The sequence below is a fragment of the Tetrao urogallus genome (assembly GCF_951394365.1).
Source record: "Tetrao urogallus genome assembly, chromosome: 4".
Taxonomy (NCBI): Eukaryota; Metazoa; Chordata; class Aves; order Galliformes; family Phasianidae; genus Tetrao; species Tetrao urogallus.
Genome location: NC_136817.1, coordinates 25,866,894 through 25,881,463, shown reverse-complemented (window position 1 = coordinate 25,881,463; position 14,570 = coordinate 25,866,894). Strand labels below are relative to the sequence as shown.

The 14,570-nt window shown below is 44.2% G+C and overlaps 2 protein-coding genes across 2 annotated transcripts; one reads left to right on the top strand and one right to left on the bottom strand.

Annotated features, from left to right (window-relative positions):
• Window positions 1-218: 218 nt before the first annotated feature.
• LOC306946077 (estradiol 17-beta-dehydrogenase 11-like) lies at window positions 219-6,580 on the bottom strand (the record flags this gene model as incomplete). The annotated part of the gene is made up of 7 exons (XM_079535007.1): window positions 219-306; window positions 1,604-1,720; window positions 1,919-2,056; window positions 3,154-3,260; window positions 3,863-3,994; window positions 4,369-4,476; window positions 6,371-6,580. 7 exons carry the CDS (start codon window positions 6,578-6,580, stop codon window positions 219-221), a joined length of 900 nt encoding a protein of 299 aa, XP_079391133.1.
• A 180-nt stretch (window positions 6,581-6,760) lies between these two features.
• On the top strand, window positions 6,761-13,325 carry NUDT9 (nudix hydrolase 9; the record flags this gene model as incomplete). Its single annotated transcript, XM_079534926.1, is given in 9 exon segments — window positions 6,761-6,779; window positions 6,782-7,025; window positions 8,009-8,248; window positions 9,216-9,311; window positions 9,934-10,020; window positions 10,841-10,952; window positions 11,651-11,797; window positions 12,009-12,093; window positions 13,150-13,325. Coding segments are annotated over 9 exon segments (1,206 nt in total).
• Between the last annotated feature and the right edge of the window lie 1,245 nt (window positions 13,326-14,570).

Genomic DNA, 14,570 nt, shown 5'->3' with positions numbered 1-14,570 from the left:
ACTTCTAGAGCTGCCTCTCTGCTCTGCTCTGCTAACACACCATGTTATGCACATCTGTTCCTGCTGCAGGTGTGGGATGGACCTTAAGGTGTGATGGGAAGCGGTGGCCTGGAAGAAGTACCCATCTTAATTCTGCTCTGAATCCAAATTGCTGTGCTACACTCAGCATATGTTCTGCTTTCACTCATTTCATGGGGAAATGAGAAACAATTTCTTTTTCACTGATTGCTTCTATGCCCAACAATTGCATCAAACTTAACATCAGTCAGCTTTTTGAGAACATTCGAGGCACGTTCTGGAATCAACCTGGAGGATGAAGGAAAAAAAAAAAAAGCCGATGAAATTAAACCTAGGGTAAGAATTCAGGTTTTGGAGGCAGTGGCACCACAGGTGAGACTGGAGCTCATGTGGGCACAGAATGCATGTTCACATCAGACTGAGACCAGATCTTAAATCTGGGGAGTACTTCCTAAAAACCCACTGCCTTCATAACTGTTTGTCTAGCTTGACCTCCAGTCCCTTCAGCACCTTCCTTCTTTTATGATCACTTCAAGGACAGATATCCCCTGCAAAGGATGTTGGCTGCAACACTGCTTGCAGAACCCTGGAAGGTTTAACACTGAGTAGGCAGCTGTGCTTATAAAGTGGCTTTTCTGCTTTCAAAAGCAGCAGTCTGAGGAAAGGATGGGATGGTAAAAGAGAGACCTTGATGTGCACTTTCCTCTTCTATGATTTTTTTTTTCTTAGCGTGAGCCATGTCTCTTTGTGTCTGCTTGCTCCTAGCTTAACATGGAGTTATCTTGAGGGTTATGACAGTAGTAAGCACCACTTCTTTGTGGCTTTGCACACTTCTGCTGTCCAAATATCCCTTGGAATGCAAGAGTTGTTTCTTAACTGTCTGATGTTGAGTTTCATTAACAAGCTATTATGAAGTGTTTCCAGGGATGCTGTAGCAATTAACTGAAGTGTCAGTGTAGTTGTTCTTATGTAAATGCCAGGTTTCCAGTCAGAGCTCCAATAAAAACAGAGCCTCACTAAAGCAGCAGCTACAATGAATATTTAAGAAGTCTGAGGACAAATTTCACTTCACATGGCAGAGAGAAGCAGCATTCTCAGCCTCCATGACCTAGACCTTGTGGTGTTGACATCAGGAAATGAACACTAAAAAGCAGCAGTTGTTCAGCTATTTCTGGAGCTTGCCTGGGGCTGCTGGTCCAGAGAAACTGTTCTTTGCGAGCCCTGTGGCAATTCCCATTTGTGAAGGGAAAGTGATCCCTTGATCTCTCTCTGCCTGAAGTAAAATACGGAATGACATAAATAACTCAATGCAGTGGTGAAAAACATTGAAGATAGTAGAAAATAAATGAAATCAGGTTGAACCTAAACTTCTCGTATCAATCTGTCATGCAAGAGTATTTCTATGCTGCCAAATGTTGTATTTGACTACTAACAGTGCTAGTTACACTTCCTCCTACAGTGAGGCTTAAACTTGAAGCAGATGTTAACAGGTGTGATGCTTGTACACTCTTGCAGTTATGTTGCATCTTTTTTCCCCCTTCTTTGGTGGTTTGTTTGTATGTGTGTGTGTGTGCACGCCACTTACATTTCAGAAAGTAAAGCAAAGCTCAGCTGTGGTGGAACAAAAACCATTTTCTGGTTGGTCACTATTCCTTCCATCAGTGCCTTCACAACTTCATCAACCTCCAAGATCTTTCCAAGCCTAAAATCAAAAGAAAGCATATATATGAGATCAACAGTGATAAAACATGGGCAGCAACTGAATATGAAATAGGATGCTTCACGTGTGTGTGCACAAAGTCAGGTAAATAAAGGACAACTGCTATGTGGGACATACACTCAGTTTGAATAACAGAGGTAAAGCAGGGGCAAATATGTAATGCTGACTTGTGACCATTACCTAGTACGGGGGTTTTTGACAAATCCAGTATTCATAAAAACTGGACAGAGACACGTTGTTTTTATTCCATCTTTTCCCAGTGAAGACAGCTCCTCCGTTAGGGCTTTATGAAATCCAACTGCAGCAAACTTGCTTGAACTGGTGGAGGAAAAAAGCACAAATCAGAAGGCATGAATGTTATTTCTGGCCTGACAGAAATGGAAAGGGGCTGTAAGAACATGCAGTACTGAGTAGTGAGGGAAACAGTGAGAAGGCAGGGACTAATTCTAAGTTTTGTTGTGCCACATTGTAGTGCTGAAATACACATTGCAGCTTGGGGAAGACGCTATGGGATGCAAAGTGGGTGTCTTTCAGAAAGTTACCTTTATAATGAAGAGTCTGACAATGTTAGTGCATAAATCCAAAGTGTTTACTTGTTAAGAGTGGTGTTAGAAAATTCTTGGCTAGCAGAAACAGATGAACATATTTGATGCTAAGGATCTGAACAATGAAATCTGATTAAAACTCCTGGCTCAGGAGTTCTCCTGCTAAGAATAGTGACTCCCTGTGCAGGAACATTCTGAGGAAAAATGGTTCTGTTTGGAACCACCATAGTAGAAGGCTAACAACATGCAGTCTGATAATATGCCATGTTACAGTTTTTCTGTAACTTTGTGCATGAGTTATAAATGCTTCCATTTTAAGTGGGCAGTGCATTGACCTCTCAGTAGTGACCTGATATTTGCAACACTAAGTATTAACGTGTTTCTTCTGTCATGTGAAAGGTTTACTGTCGAAGCCTGCATTTTACCACATGGGGGCAGAAGTATTTCTATGCACTGCAGTCGTTGCTACAAATGCTAGAAATAGGAAAAGCTGCTCATTATATGTTCACTTGATAACACTACAGTGACTCACGAGAGCACTACAGTCTAAGAAGAAGGGAATAAAATACCTTTCTTAGTAAGCAAAAGTCCACATCACTTATGGAGAGAAGAAAGATTGAAGATTGCGTTAGTTGATTTGTAACATGTCAGTCCTTCATTGGATCACCTGAATCAGTCAAAGCTAATAAGCAAATCAGAGGGTACCTCAATTGCTCCTTATGTGGTGCATGTTGTGGGCTTTTTTCTCCTTAGCACTGTCCTTTGGAAGTAGCTTATTCAGTGGGAAGTTTATTTCTTTTACTCCGTGTTTGCTGGTGGAGAAGACACAATTAAAATTAAATGAAGAGAGCTGATTTTGAAGTCACTTACCAGTAAGCCACCATGAAAGAAGTTACAAATTGACCTGCTGCAGAAGCCACTGTGACAATGTGACCATGGTTGTTCTTCATCATTGTTGGCAGAAAAGCTCTTGTTGTCTTGAAAAGGTGTTTTAAAAAGGGGCAGAAATAGGGTGGGGAGGAAGAGGAGGAAAAGAGCAATGCCTTCTTAGATGTCTTCAACACTGATCCCAATTACTTGCAATTAAGTGAAGCTATCCCTAATGCAAGGTGCTACATAGCACCCAAGGCCCTGAGAAGCAGATGCCCATTCTCTGTTCAGATGGTGCAATCTGATTTCCAAAGGGAACCTTTCAGCAAAGTCAAGTATCAACAGAGGCTGATGCTCATGTTGCTCCTAGCCTGCTTTCTAGATTTTCCTTGTCAGCAGCAACACTGCCAGTGTCTCTTCCCTAGCAAGTACAATCTGTAAGCGCTCCTTTTTTCACCTGCAAGCAGAATTTCTTTAACACCTGTGACCACCACCCTGTAGGCCCCACTGACAGCTGAGTCCCCAGGGTAAGCTACCAGAGTGCCAAGCAGCCAAGAGCCCAGCTCTGAGATGTCCCAGCTGCATCACCTCCAAGCAGGCTGCTGGCAGAGAGCTGAGTGAAGCTCTGCAGAGGATAAAGCAGGTGCCATTTTCATCCTTAACAACACTCACAAAAACACGAAGGCATAAAAACAGTAGCAGCCCTTACCCAAATGTGAGCAAGAATGTTGATTTCAAACATTTTCTCAATTTGGTGGTCCTGGGTGGAGAGGAGGTCAGCAGCTGTAATCACACCAGCATTATTCACCAGGATGGAGACATCACCAATATCCTTTTTCACCTTTTAGACAAAAGGAACGTGCAGCCCCATGACATTCATTATCACAGAAGTGCAAGGTTGTGAGCAACAATTAATTTAACTCTTACAATTCTGTGTTTTTTTGGTTTTTTTTTTTTTTTCAGAGAGGAGAAAATCATGTTCTTTCCCAATCTGGTAGGAACCGTGCAGTATCCAGAAAGCTGATTTAGATCTGGTGTTTTTCCCTTATTTACTGCCAGTATTTATAGTCTCCTACACATCATCCACAGAAAATATGCTCTACACAGTCACAGCTGGCACAATCTATGTGGAGAACCTCAGGTGCTGTTTTCCAGCCTTTCTCAAAACCCAAGCATGTTTGGGTAAGCCTTGGCACATGTGCCTGCTTTCCCTACCTTCTCGGCAGCGCTGTAGATCTCCTCTCTTTTACTGCAGTCCACCACAAAAGTGTGAATGGTGGCTCCCAGCCCCTCACACTCTGTTGCTGTCTCCTTGAGGCCATGCTGTGGGAGGAAGGAAAGAAGGATACGTGTATGACGTGAGTGCAGTGGCATCAGTACAGCCTGCTTGGTTGCATGTGCAACCATACATTGCCTGAGCTTTGCTGTTTGGGCACCATGGAACCTTAGGGGACGACTTTAAATTTAGGACCTGCACAGGACTGCTGCTAGAAATGGAACACAGAGACAATAATGCCCTTGCCTCGGTAAAGCTCATTTAGCTGGACAGTGGGAAGTGGGCACCAGGTGACAGCTGGCAGCCTCCTGATTGCATGCAGAGGACTAAAGGGCGGCTGCAGGTGACAGCCTGGAGATACCACAAGTATACCCAGAATATGGCAGGAGTAACAGTTTGCCTGTGAGAAAGGAGGTATGGCACTCAATGTACAACCTGGAAAGCCTGTTGACCAAGGTGTCCATGTTTTGTGTTAGATTGAAATAACAAGGCCATCTTTTTCCATCAAAACAGATTAACGGTGCCATGCTCCTTCTGACCTTCCATCATCTCTTAGCTTGTCCAAAGCTCTGGGTTCCACTGCCTCCTTTAGCTACCTAATTCATTGCTTGCTAACATGTATTCAGGCATTCCTCCCAGAATTACGGGTGAGTGTTGCAGCTACAAAGCTAAGGTCAGTACCTCTTCCCTTCCCACAGGAGGTAGAAAACAAAAGCACAGATCATAGGGGTTAGGGGGGACTTCTGGAGTCCAAACTTGTGATAAAGCAGGTTCCCTACAGCAGGTCACACAGGTTAAGTGTCCAGGTGAGTCCTGAAGAATATCTCCAGAAAAAGAGACCACAACCCCTCTGGGCAGTTGTTCCAGTGCTCTGTTACCCTCCCAGTGAATAAGTTCTTCATTGTGTTAGTATGGAACTTTTGTGTTCCAGTTTCTGACCACTGCCCTTTGTTCTACTGTTGCATGCCACTGAAAAAGAATCCACCCCCTCCAACTTGACTCCCACACTTTAGGTATTTATAAACAATTATCAGATCCCCTCTCAGCCTTCTCCAGAATGAACAGCCTCAGGACTCTGAGCCTTTCCTCATAAAGGAAAATGCTTCAGGCTCTTAATCATCTTTGTGGCCCTCTGCTGGACCCTCGAGGAGATCCCTTTTTTTCTTGGACTGGAGAGCTCAAAACTGGATACAGTGTTCTAGACGTCTTTAAAGTAAAAATAGGGAAGATTTAGGTTAGATGTTAGATAGAAATTTTTTACTCAGAAGGTGGTGATTGCCCACAGAGGTTGTGAATGACCCATCTTCGCAGACATTCAAAGCCAGGTTGGATTGGATACTGCACAGCCTGGTCTGGTGGTTGGCAACCCTGCCCACGGCAGGGGGTTGGAACTAGATGATCTTTATGGTCCGTCCAACTTAAGCCATTCTGTGATTTCATGTGGCCACACCAGGGAAGAATAAAGGGGGAAGAGAACCTCTCTCTACATGCTGGCCAGGCTCTTTGCAATGCACTTCTTGGCCATGAGGGCACATTCCCGGCTAATGTCCAACCACCGGTCAACAGTTGGTCAGCTGTTGGTCAACCAGTACACCGCTGGTGTTCTTGGCCACCAACCTCTGCAGAGCTCCTTTGCAGGAGGTCAGCCCCTAACCCGTAGTGATGCATTTGATGGATGACACATGACGGATGACTTGCTGCTTGGCTTCAGCCCTTCCTGCATCCCAAGAGCAGTGCCATGCATGCCCGAGTCTGTGCTGGAGGTGAGCACACAAGTACACTACTAAACATCTCCACCGCGGGGCAGCTGTACTCTGTATACATTATACTCCCCTCACCGCACACAGAGACGGTTCCCAGTTCCCCGCAGCCACCTGCGGCCACGAGCCCCGCTCCCCCCGCGCCAGCAGGACCTCCCCGTCGACCCCATCCCGTTGTTACCGCCTCGACGTCCCACAGCACCAGGCGGCTCTGGCGCCGGGCGAACTCGAGGGCCGTGGCCCTGCCCAGCCCGCGGGCAGCGCCCGTCACCAGCACCAGCTCCCCGCGGACGGTCTTCCTCTTGGCGGGCAGCAGCAGCTTCACCAGCGCCTCCGCGTAGGAGTACAGCAGCGTGCCCAGGAACACCAGCAGCCCCAGCCCGACGTTCATCCTGGCGCCACCAGGCAGCCCGGAGCGCTCCTTCGGCAACTCGCAGTACCGCCGCCAGGTGGCGCACACATCGCCCGTCGTGACCAATCGGAGAGTGTTGTGGGGAGGGAGGAGGCGTGCCCAGCGGAGAGGAGCACACCAATGGACGGAAGGCGGCGCTGATTGGCCGCGCTCCGCCCAATGAGAGGGCAGCTTGTAAGGGGGTGCTGGCGCCGGCGAGTGGTGGCTGTTGGGGTTGCGGGAGGGCGGTTCCGGCCTGGCGTCACTCCGGCGGCCCGGGCCGAGCATCTCACCGCCGGTTGTGGCGTGAGGGGATGTTGCCTTTCGCCACTGTGCTGCGTGCAGTGTCGTTCCCCGGCCTCGCTCGGGCTGTCGCCGTGTTGTCTGTCGCGGTTGTGCTGTCCCCGCCCGCCCGGTGCGCGCTGCGCCGCCGCCCGCCCCTCAGGTACGGCGGCACCGGGGCTGTGTTAGGGACAGTGGGCCGCTGCCGGCATCGCCGCTGGATATGGGTTTGTCTGGGACTGGGCGGTTCCTCATCTCAAAAAGCCCCAAAACTTTTCACCAAGAGCTCTCAAAAATCCGTGCTTCTGTAGGTTATGGCTTCTTGCTATGCTTAGAGCCTCTTATTTGGGGGCAGTCTCTTTTTTGGAGCGGTTAAAAAAAAAAACAAAACAACAGTTTGTGTATTGAGATAAATCCGTGTGAGGTTTCGAAGAGTTGCACATCAAGCCCGTAATCTAAACTGCTCTTGTCAGTGGTGTAATGCCTGCAATTTTGGCTCCAGAAAACCCGTGTCAGGATAAGATTGCTCGTGGTCTTGAGGTTTTCTCTTGTGAGTGACTTATTTGGATGTTCATTGCCTTCCTGGCAGCAGAAGAGAGAAGTGTGTTATATTCTGCACTGCATCACATTGAGTGTTGTATCACCGCTCAGAGCACCATGTGGAGTTACTTGGAATTGTGGGAGCTGAAGGAGGCTATTGAGGATCCTCCTGTCCAAGCCTGCTGGCGTTTTGGACATTTTGTATTTACTTTCACTTTTTCTGTCAATGGATGTGAGAACAGGCCTCTTGTAAAGCTGAACTGTTTGTTGGTGCGTTGCTCATGTGGAGAGTGAGTGCTTGGGCAGGCCTTCAAGCTGCACTCCGTGGTAAACACCTCCCAGCCAATCCTTTCAAATGATTAGTAACTGCTCAGAGTGCTGCATAGCCCAGAAGGGCCCTTGCAGTTCTCAGCTTCCTACTCGTATATGTTTGCATGATTCCTGAAAGAAGCGATAACGTATTGCTGTTCTCTAGAAAGCTCCAATCTGTTCTGTGTGGTGCAGTCTAATATGCAGATGAGACCTTAAACAGCATGGTTAATACTTAATGAATAAGTATTCTGTGATTCTTGGAATAAGGTGATACTCTCATTTTTTTTCTTTCAGTAACTTTTCTGCAGCTCACTGGTCCCACCTCCATCCTGTTAACATGTGTGACAGTTATAGCATTAAGAATTTCTACCACAACAAAGCTCTCACCTCCCCGTATCCCAGATCGCATGTTGAGCGTACCCATGTTCCTGCAGATAAAGTGGATTGGTTGACTGAGTGGAAAGACTACCAACCTGTGGAGTACACTGCAGTGTCTATTTTGTCTGGACCTCAGTGGGCAGATCCTCAGGTCAGGTGAGTGGAAGGGAGACAGGTAGAAATTCTAGTGTCCTTGCTGATTTGTCTTTTCCAATCATTTTTGACATGAGAAAATAGCATTGTGGCATTAAGAACTTGGGAGAAAATTGCCATCATGTATTTGCTTGTTTGTTCTTGAATCGTGTGCAAGATGAGAAGAACTTGAGCAGAATTGGAGGCCTGAAGCAGTGCGCTCTGACTCAGAAAGTGAGGCAGGCTGAATGCCTGATGGTAGCATTGTGACTGTATTGCTTTGTACTGATTCTGTGAATACATTCTACTCCCAAGGAACACATTGTGCTGCTTAGCTAGTTAGATGCATGCCTTAATCTACTGTCAGATAGTATTTTAGTAGGTGTTGATAGCACTTGAAAATGCAGACTCAGTTTTTAATGTAGATTCCTGAATTGTTTGTGTGGAAAAATCTAGTCAGTCAATTGATTCTTGTGACAGTTTGAGATGAATTGCTTTGGAGAGCAATAAATATGCTTCTGTAGAGAGCTGCCTCCCTACCAGCATGCTGTTTCACTTCCAGAGATGCACGAAGAGTGTAGGCATTAAACACTTTCTGAAAGTCAGTGATCGCGTGTAGCAACTGTGATAAAGCATACCTAATAAAATATCTGCACACTGCACTTAAATTAGGAAAGCATTTTTTGGTTTCATCGCTGGGTAACATCTTATGCTCCCTAATATGAACAAAAACAGCTTTGCAATGCTGCCTAAATGAAAAGGAAGAAATGTTGAGTGCTTTAGAGCATCACGCTTATCTGCAGATTTAAACAGACTGTCGTCAGCAATTGCTCAAACTTTGTACCCCCCTACAGAGAAGGGAGGGCCTGCATTTTAAGTTTTGGTAAAAGCTGGTTGTTAGCCAACTGGGTGTTAATTACAGATTGCATGGCTGGCTTTCAACCAGAGGGATGTTATGGGCTTTATAACTTCTAATTGCTCTTTCCCACAGTGATAAAAGTTTCTCTCCCAAATTTAATGAGAGAGATGGTCAAGTGGAGAGGACAAGTTGGAATGGCTTGTATGTGGTTGAAAACGGGAGGCCCCGGTGAGTGATTTTTCTTTGTCTATGTGTTTCAGTGATTTAGTTGTATAGCTCTTAAACATGTGTATCGGTTCTAATAGATGGTACTTGCTAGAACAAACTGAGGGTAGTCTTCCCTAGAGACAGAAAAGAATGATACCTCAATGTGAGGGTACTGTTCCTGGAAGAAAGTTGTGCAGAGAGGCATGAAAAGGTTGGTCTGGACTTGCCCCAGCAGTGGGTTGTGGGGACTTTAGGGAGGCAGAAGATCGGGGAAATGACAAAGTCATTTTGTTCTCCTTTACTTATGCTGTTGGTTACAAGATGATGATCATAGAATCATAGAATGGCCTGGGTTGAAAAGGACCACAGTGATCATCTAGTTTCAACCCCCCTGCCACGGGCAGGGCCACCAACCACTAGCCCAGGCTGCCCAGAGCCACATCCAGCCTGGCTTTCAATGAATCCAATGATGACAGAGAAAACTGTGTTCTCTTTTATTCTTTAAAGCTAATGCTAACATTGGGTGTACACTGCTTTCCTTTCCTTTCTGTTATTCAAGCTTCATTAAAGCTACTTCCTTAGAGTACTTGGAACTCTGTGTGGGCAAATAGTGCTGTTAAATGCTCTGTGCCACTTATTTCAGAAACCCAGCAGGAAGGACAGGTCTCACAGGGAGAGGGTTGCTGGGGCGCTGGGGACCAAACCATGCTGCTGATCCTGTTGTGACCAGGTAAGGGATGGGTGACTGAAAGGTGATGTACAGTACAGAAAAATAGTGAGTGGCTCAGTTGCAAAATCAGTGGTGTGCCTGTTTTTGCACTGTAGGAAATACTGGGTTGGTCTAATGTGTAAAAGGACATAAGGTTTGGATGATCTGTTGTTGGTTTGTTTGTCTGTTTGTGTTCTGTCAATGCCTGCTCTGCTTTGGTGTTTCTGCCTCCAGAGTCTGTGTAACTACGTGTGGAGGGACACACAAAGGTTTTAGGAGAGATGGTGTAGATAACAAAGCTGCAAGCTAGGAAATGCAATACTTTTAAGGTACAGCTATAATGAAAGACACGCTACTGCATTTTAGTTCTTGCCATTATCAGAACTCTACTGAAGCTACTCATTTATTTCTGTGAAAATAATGCAAATCTTGGTTCTGTTTTGCCCCTTCAATTAGATTTTTGCTTTAGTGACTACAGTTCTTCTAATTCCTTTACTAGACACAGTACAGTGGATGCTTGTGGCCTTCTGTTGGTGCTAAGTAGATGATTTGGAAGTACTGCAGCCAATGACTCTTCTAGCAGAAGTCATTATTATCCTCATCTCATGAGTAGGCAAAAATAAAGTTAGAGGTGAAAGCTTTATAATGAGAGTTTCAGTAGATACAGATGTTCTGGACCTAGCAGTAAAGCTGCATGGATGAGATCTTCCCAGGCAGTTGTTGTCTGTTTTTGCTCAGAGACTGTACTCTACCTGATAGACTAATGTGCGAAGGTTCCATTGTTATGTTTTCCTCCTACAAAAAAGCAGAAAATAATCTTCTTCTTCATCATTTTCTGCAGGTGGAAGAGGGATAGAAGTGGCAGTAAAATTGCTCACCCAGTTACTGGCAAAAACATCTTGCAGTTTGTAGCTATCAAGAGGAGAGACTGTGGGGAATGGGCCATCCCTGGGGTAAGAGCAGAGCTCTGAAGTGGAAGATTTCTTTTGGCAAAGTCAAGAGCTGATAACTGACGTGTATGTGATAAAACTGCTTTGTAAGAGTGACATCATTTTGTGGAGGTGTATGGGAACTGCTGAGTCGCAGCCTGAACCTCTGATTGATCAGCTGAGGTGAGCAATGAGTCAGCCACAGGAGCACAGGTGAAGGCAATTCTATTCCTAGACCTATTTAAGAGCTGACTGGCAGTGGGGAAGGATCTCTTCTGGAGATTCATTCTGCTGGAGTTTTGTAAGTGAGCCCATGGTATGGGTAAGCTTTCTGTCTATTCTCTTTTGTTATTGTAATCTGCTTTGCCAAACTCTCTTGTTTATTTTATAATTATAACATCTTAATATTCATTGATTGTACAAGAGGGATGGAGAAAGGTATTACAAATATTTTTTTCTCAGGCCTCTCTTGGTAGGCTTCTTGCCTTTTCCACAATATAAGGCAAGATATATATATACTTAATTCTGATACTGTCTTTTGCTTAACGTAGATATAATTTAATCTGCTCCAGATTTTGGAGGATGGATATGCTTGTTCTTTATCCACAAATACAGACTTCCTCTCAGATCCAGAGCGTGGTGCCGGTGGTTGTAATACACGCCGTTCAAAGAATACTATGCTAAGTGAGCTATGAGGGTACTGATATTTCTTTGCCTGTCAGGGGATGGTGGATCCAGGGGAGAAGATCAGCGCTACTCTGAAGCGGGAATTTGGAGAAGAGGCCTTGAACTCCTTACAGAAATCACCTGAGGAAAAAGCAGAATTGGAAAAGCAACTCCAGAGACTGTTCAGCCAAGAGCACTTTGTGGTAAGCTGTGTGTCTTTGTGGTAACCTCTGAGCTCTGTAGGTAAACTGTAGCTATTGAGGAACTGAGGAAGTGTAGCTGATACTAAAATAGGCTGTGATACTCAATTTCTTGTCATGTAAGATTCTAAGGGTGAATCTGAGGAAAACACTTTGTAATGATTCCACCTCATTTTTATGCTGTTACATTTCTTTTGGTTGTTTGCTGCATTAGGTGTACAGAGGATATGTGGATGACCCTCGTAACACCGATAATGCTTGGATGGAGACAGAGGCTGTGAATTACCACGATGAAACTGGTAGGTATCTCTGCTTGTGTTCTTAGCTGGTTTTTACTGCAGGTACTCTTCTGAAATAGTGGTGTCTCTGAGGCTGAGGTGTGCAATGGAAATGTATGAGCATGAAAGTGGTGTGTGAGTTCTTGGACTGAAACTAGTACGTGTGAGAATCTTGTCTTTTGTGATGTTTACCCACAGCAAGTAATAGCTGTTCCCCTTTGATTTCTCTCTATCCTGAACTAAGAAAATTAAGTCATATTCAGGCAAATTCTGTGTTTTTGTTTTAGTTCCAAACCACAAAATGTGCCTTGGTGTGGAGACTGAATGCTAGGCCTGGTTTCTTTTTGGTCACTTGAGTCAGTTTAATTTCCAGTTTCAATGGTGAAGGACCTTCAGCTCATTTTTATTCTCCTTCAGCAGCTGTGTGCTTCAGGAGCATTGCCTGTGGCAGATTTTCACTGCATTTATTGCTTGGAGATCCTGGTTACTCTTGACACCTTTTATCTTGGGTACTCTACCAGAGTAATTTTTGTGCTTTATTTTCCTTTTGTAAACCAAGTAGAATGGGCATATATATGTTTCTTGTTCTTTGATCCGTAATTCTGAGTTCTCATGTCTTTCCTCTTGAGATGAATTGACTTGGTTTACTATCATTTTTGCTGTTTTGGGTAGTTAAAAGGTAAGTGTTGAAGCTTAGCATGCTGTTGGTTCTTAATTTATCAACTCCCAGAAGTAATGAAGGTTGTTCCTTTGATATTTGTTTCTCATATTATTTTTTTAATAGTCATTTATTGTCTTGTTTATGCAGTACTGAGACTTGACTCAGAAACCAGTTAGAAACTATAGAGAGTAATTCAGAAGCTCTTCTCTGCGTCTCCACTGAATGGTTTTTTAAATACTTTTGAGGCTTTAATAAAGTATTAATTATTCTCATTTTGTATAAGTATGCATCACTTTCAGAATTTGGTTCCTAAAGTAGTAGAAATAGAATAGTGGAAGGGAGGAACTGATTAGGTGTGAGAAGAGAAGGTGGGAGAGAAGATGCAAGAATGTGTCTAACTCTTGTTTTGTGGACAGGTGAGACCATGGATAACTTGCCTCTGGAAGCAGGTGATGATGCTGGGATGGTGAAATGGGTTGACATCAGTGAGAAGCTCAAGCTGTATGCAAATCATAGCTACTTCATTAAGCTTGTGACGGAGAAATGGGGAGCCCACTGGAGTGAGGAACCTGGTTGTAGATGCCCTGAGTGATATAAAGGAGGAACGGACCCATGTGTGAAGGCTGGTGTTCAGCAGCCTTGGAGTTGAGATGATGCTGAACTTCTCAGTGCTCAAATACAGCATATACCACATGTAAGAGACTTTGTTGCTGCAAGTAACATATAATAATGACTGTCACCTGTGTCACCTGTGTACAGCCACCCAACTGTGGGATTTGTGTACACAGGTCAGGCAGAGCTAGCTATGACGAAACATGTTTTTAGAAGGCTTGAAATGGCTTCTTTGAATTTCTCAACGAGTGAAAAATGAGATGAACGTGGAGCTGTTAACTTCATGTCTTAATTATTTGCAGCCAAATCTTTTATATCAGCAGAACTGCAAGAGATTGCTGGGATTCTTAATGTAGTTCTGAGCTACACTCAAGCTCTATTTTTGCACTTGTTTCTTGTCAGGGGTGTAAATCTCTCACAAGTCTGTGGTTTGTAGGATGATGACCTGAATAGTTACTAAGATGAATTAAAGAACTATGTATTTGAGTGATCTTCTTTCTGAGTGGTTTCACTTATAATGTCCTATCAGTGACTTTTCTGATCTGTGATTAATTTTCACCTTTAATTGCTTTCTAGCTTGCAGTATGGATGGTGTTCACATGTGGATGTCTTACAATGCTTCCATCTAAAAATATTGCTGTTGGAAGATGCATCTTCACTAGTTTTTGGCAGATATTGAGCTTCTCTTTGTACTGCCTGTGAAAGTACAGCTGCTGGGGAGGCAGTGCTGTAAGCAGAATCACTGGAATGTGTGGCCTTCAAAGCAGACTTCCAAAATGTGGGTTGTGTTTTTAGGTGATGGCAGTACTTTCCAGTCAAAAGGCAAGTGTGGGCCCTTAAAGATACTGGTTATTGAAGAGTTACTAGTGTTTTTCCTGTGTGTTTTTTAGTCAAGGGGTAGATATGTTTAATTATATAATAGTATGACAGTTGACCACAACAGAAACCTAAACAAAAATCTAGGTAGACTTTGTTTATTCAATATTTCTATGCAGAAGGCTACACTGACAGTAAACGACAACAAAAGAAAACCTATTTCAAAGTAGTTTTCTTCAGTGTATTATAAAATTCACATCCTATAATTCTACTGAAAGGTTTTGTGAACAACTCAGTCTCACGTTAGTCCTACTAAGAGTTTATTGGTACATGCAGAAGAAAACACTGTTCAGGTATGAGCTACTTAGAGTTCTTAAACACTACTGCTGTTAATGGATTTGCAACGATT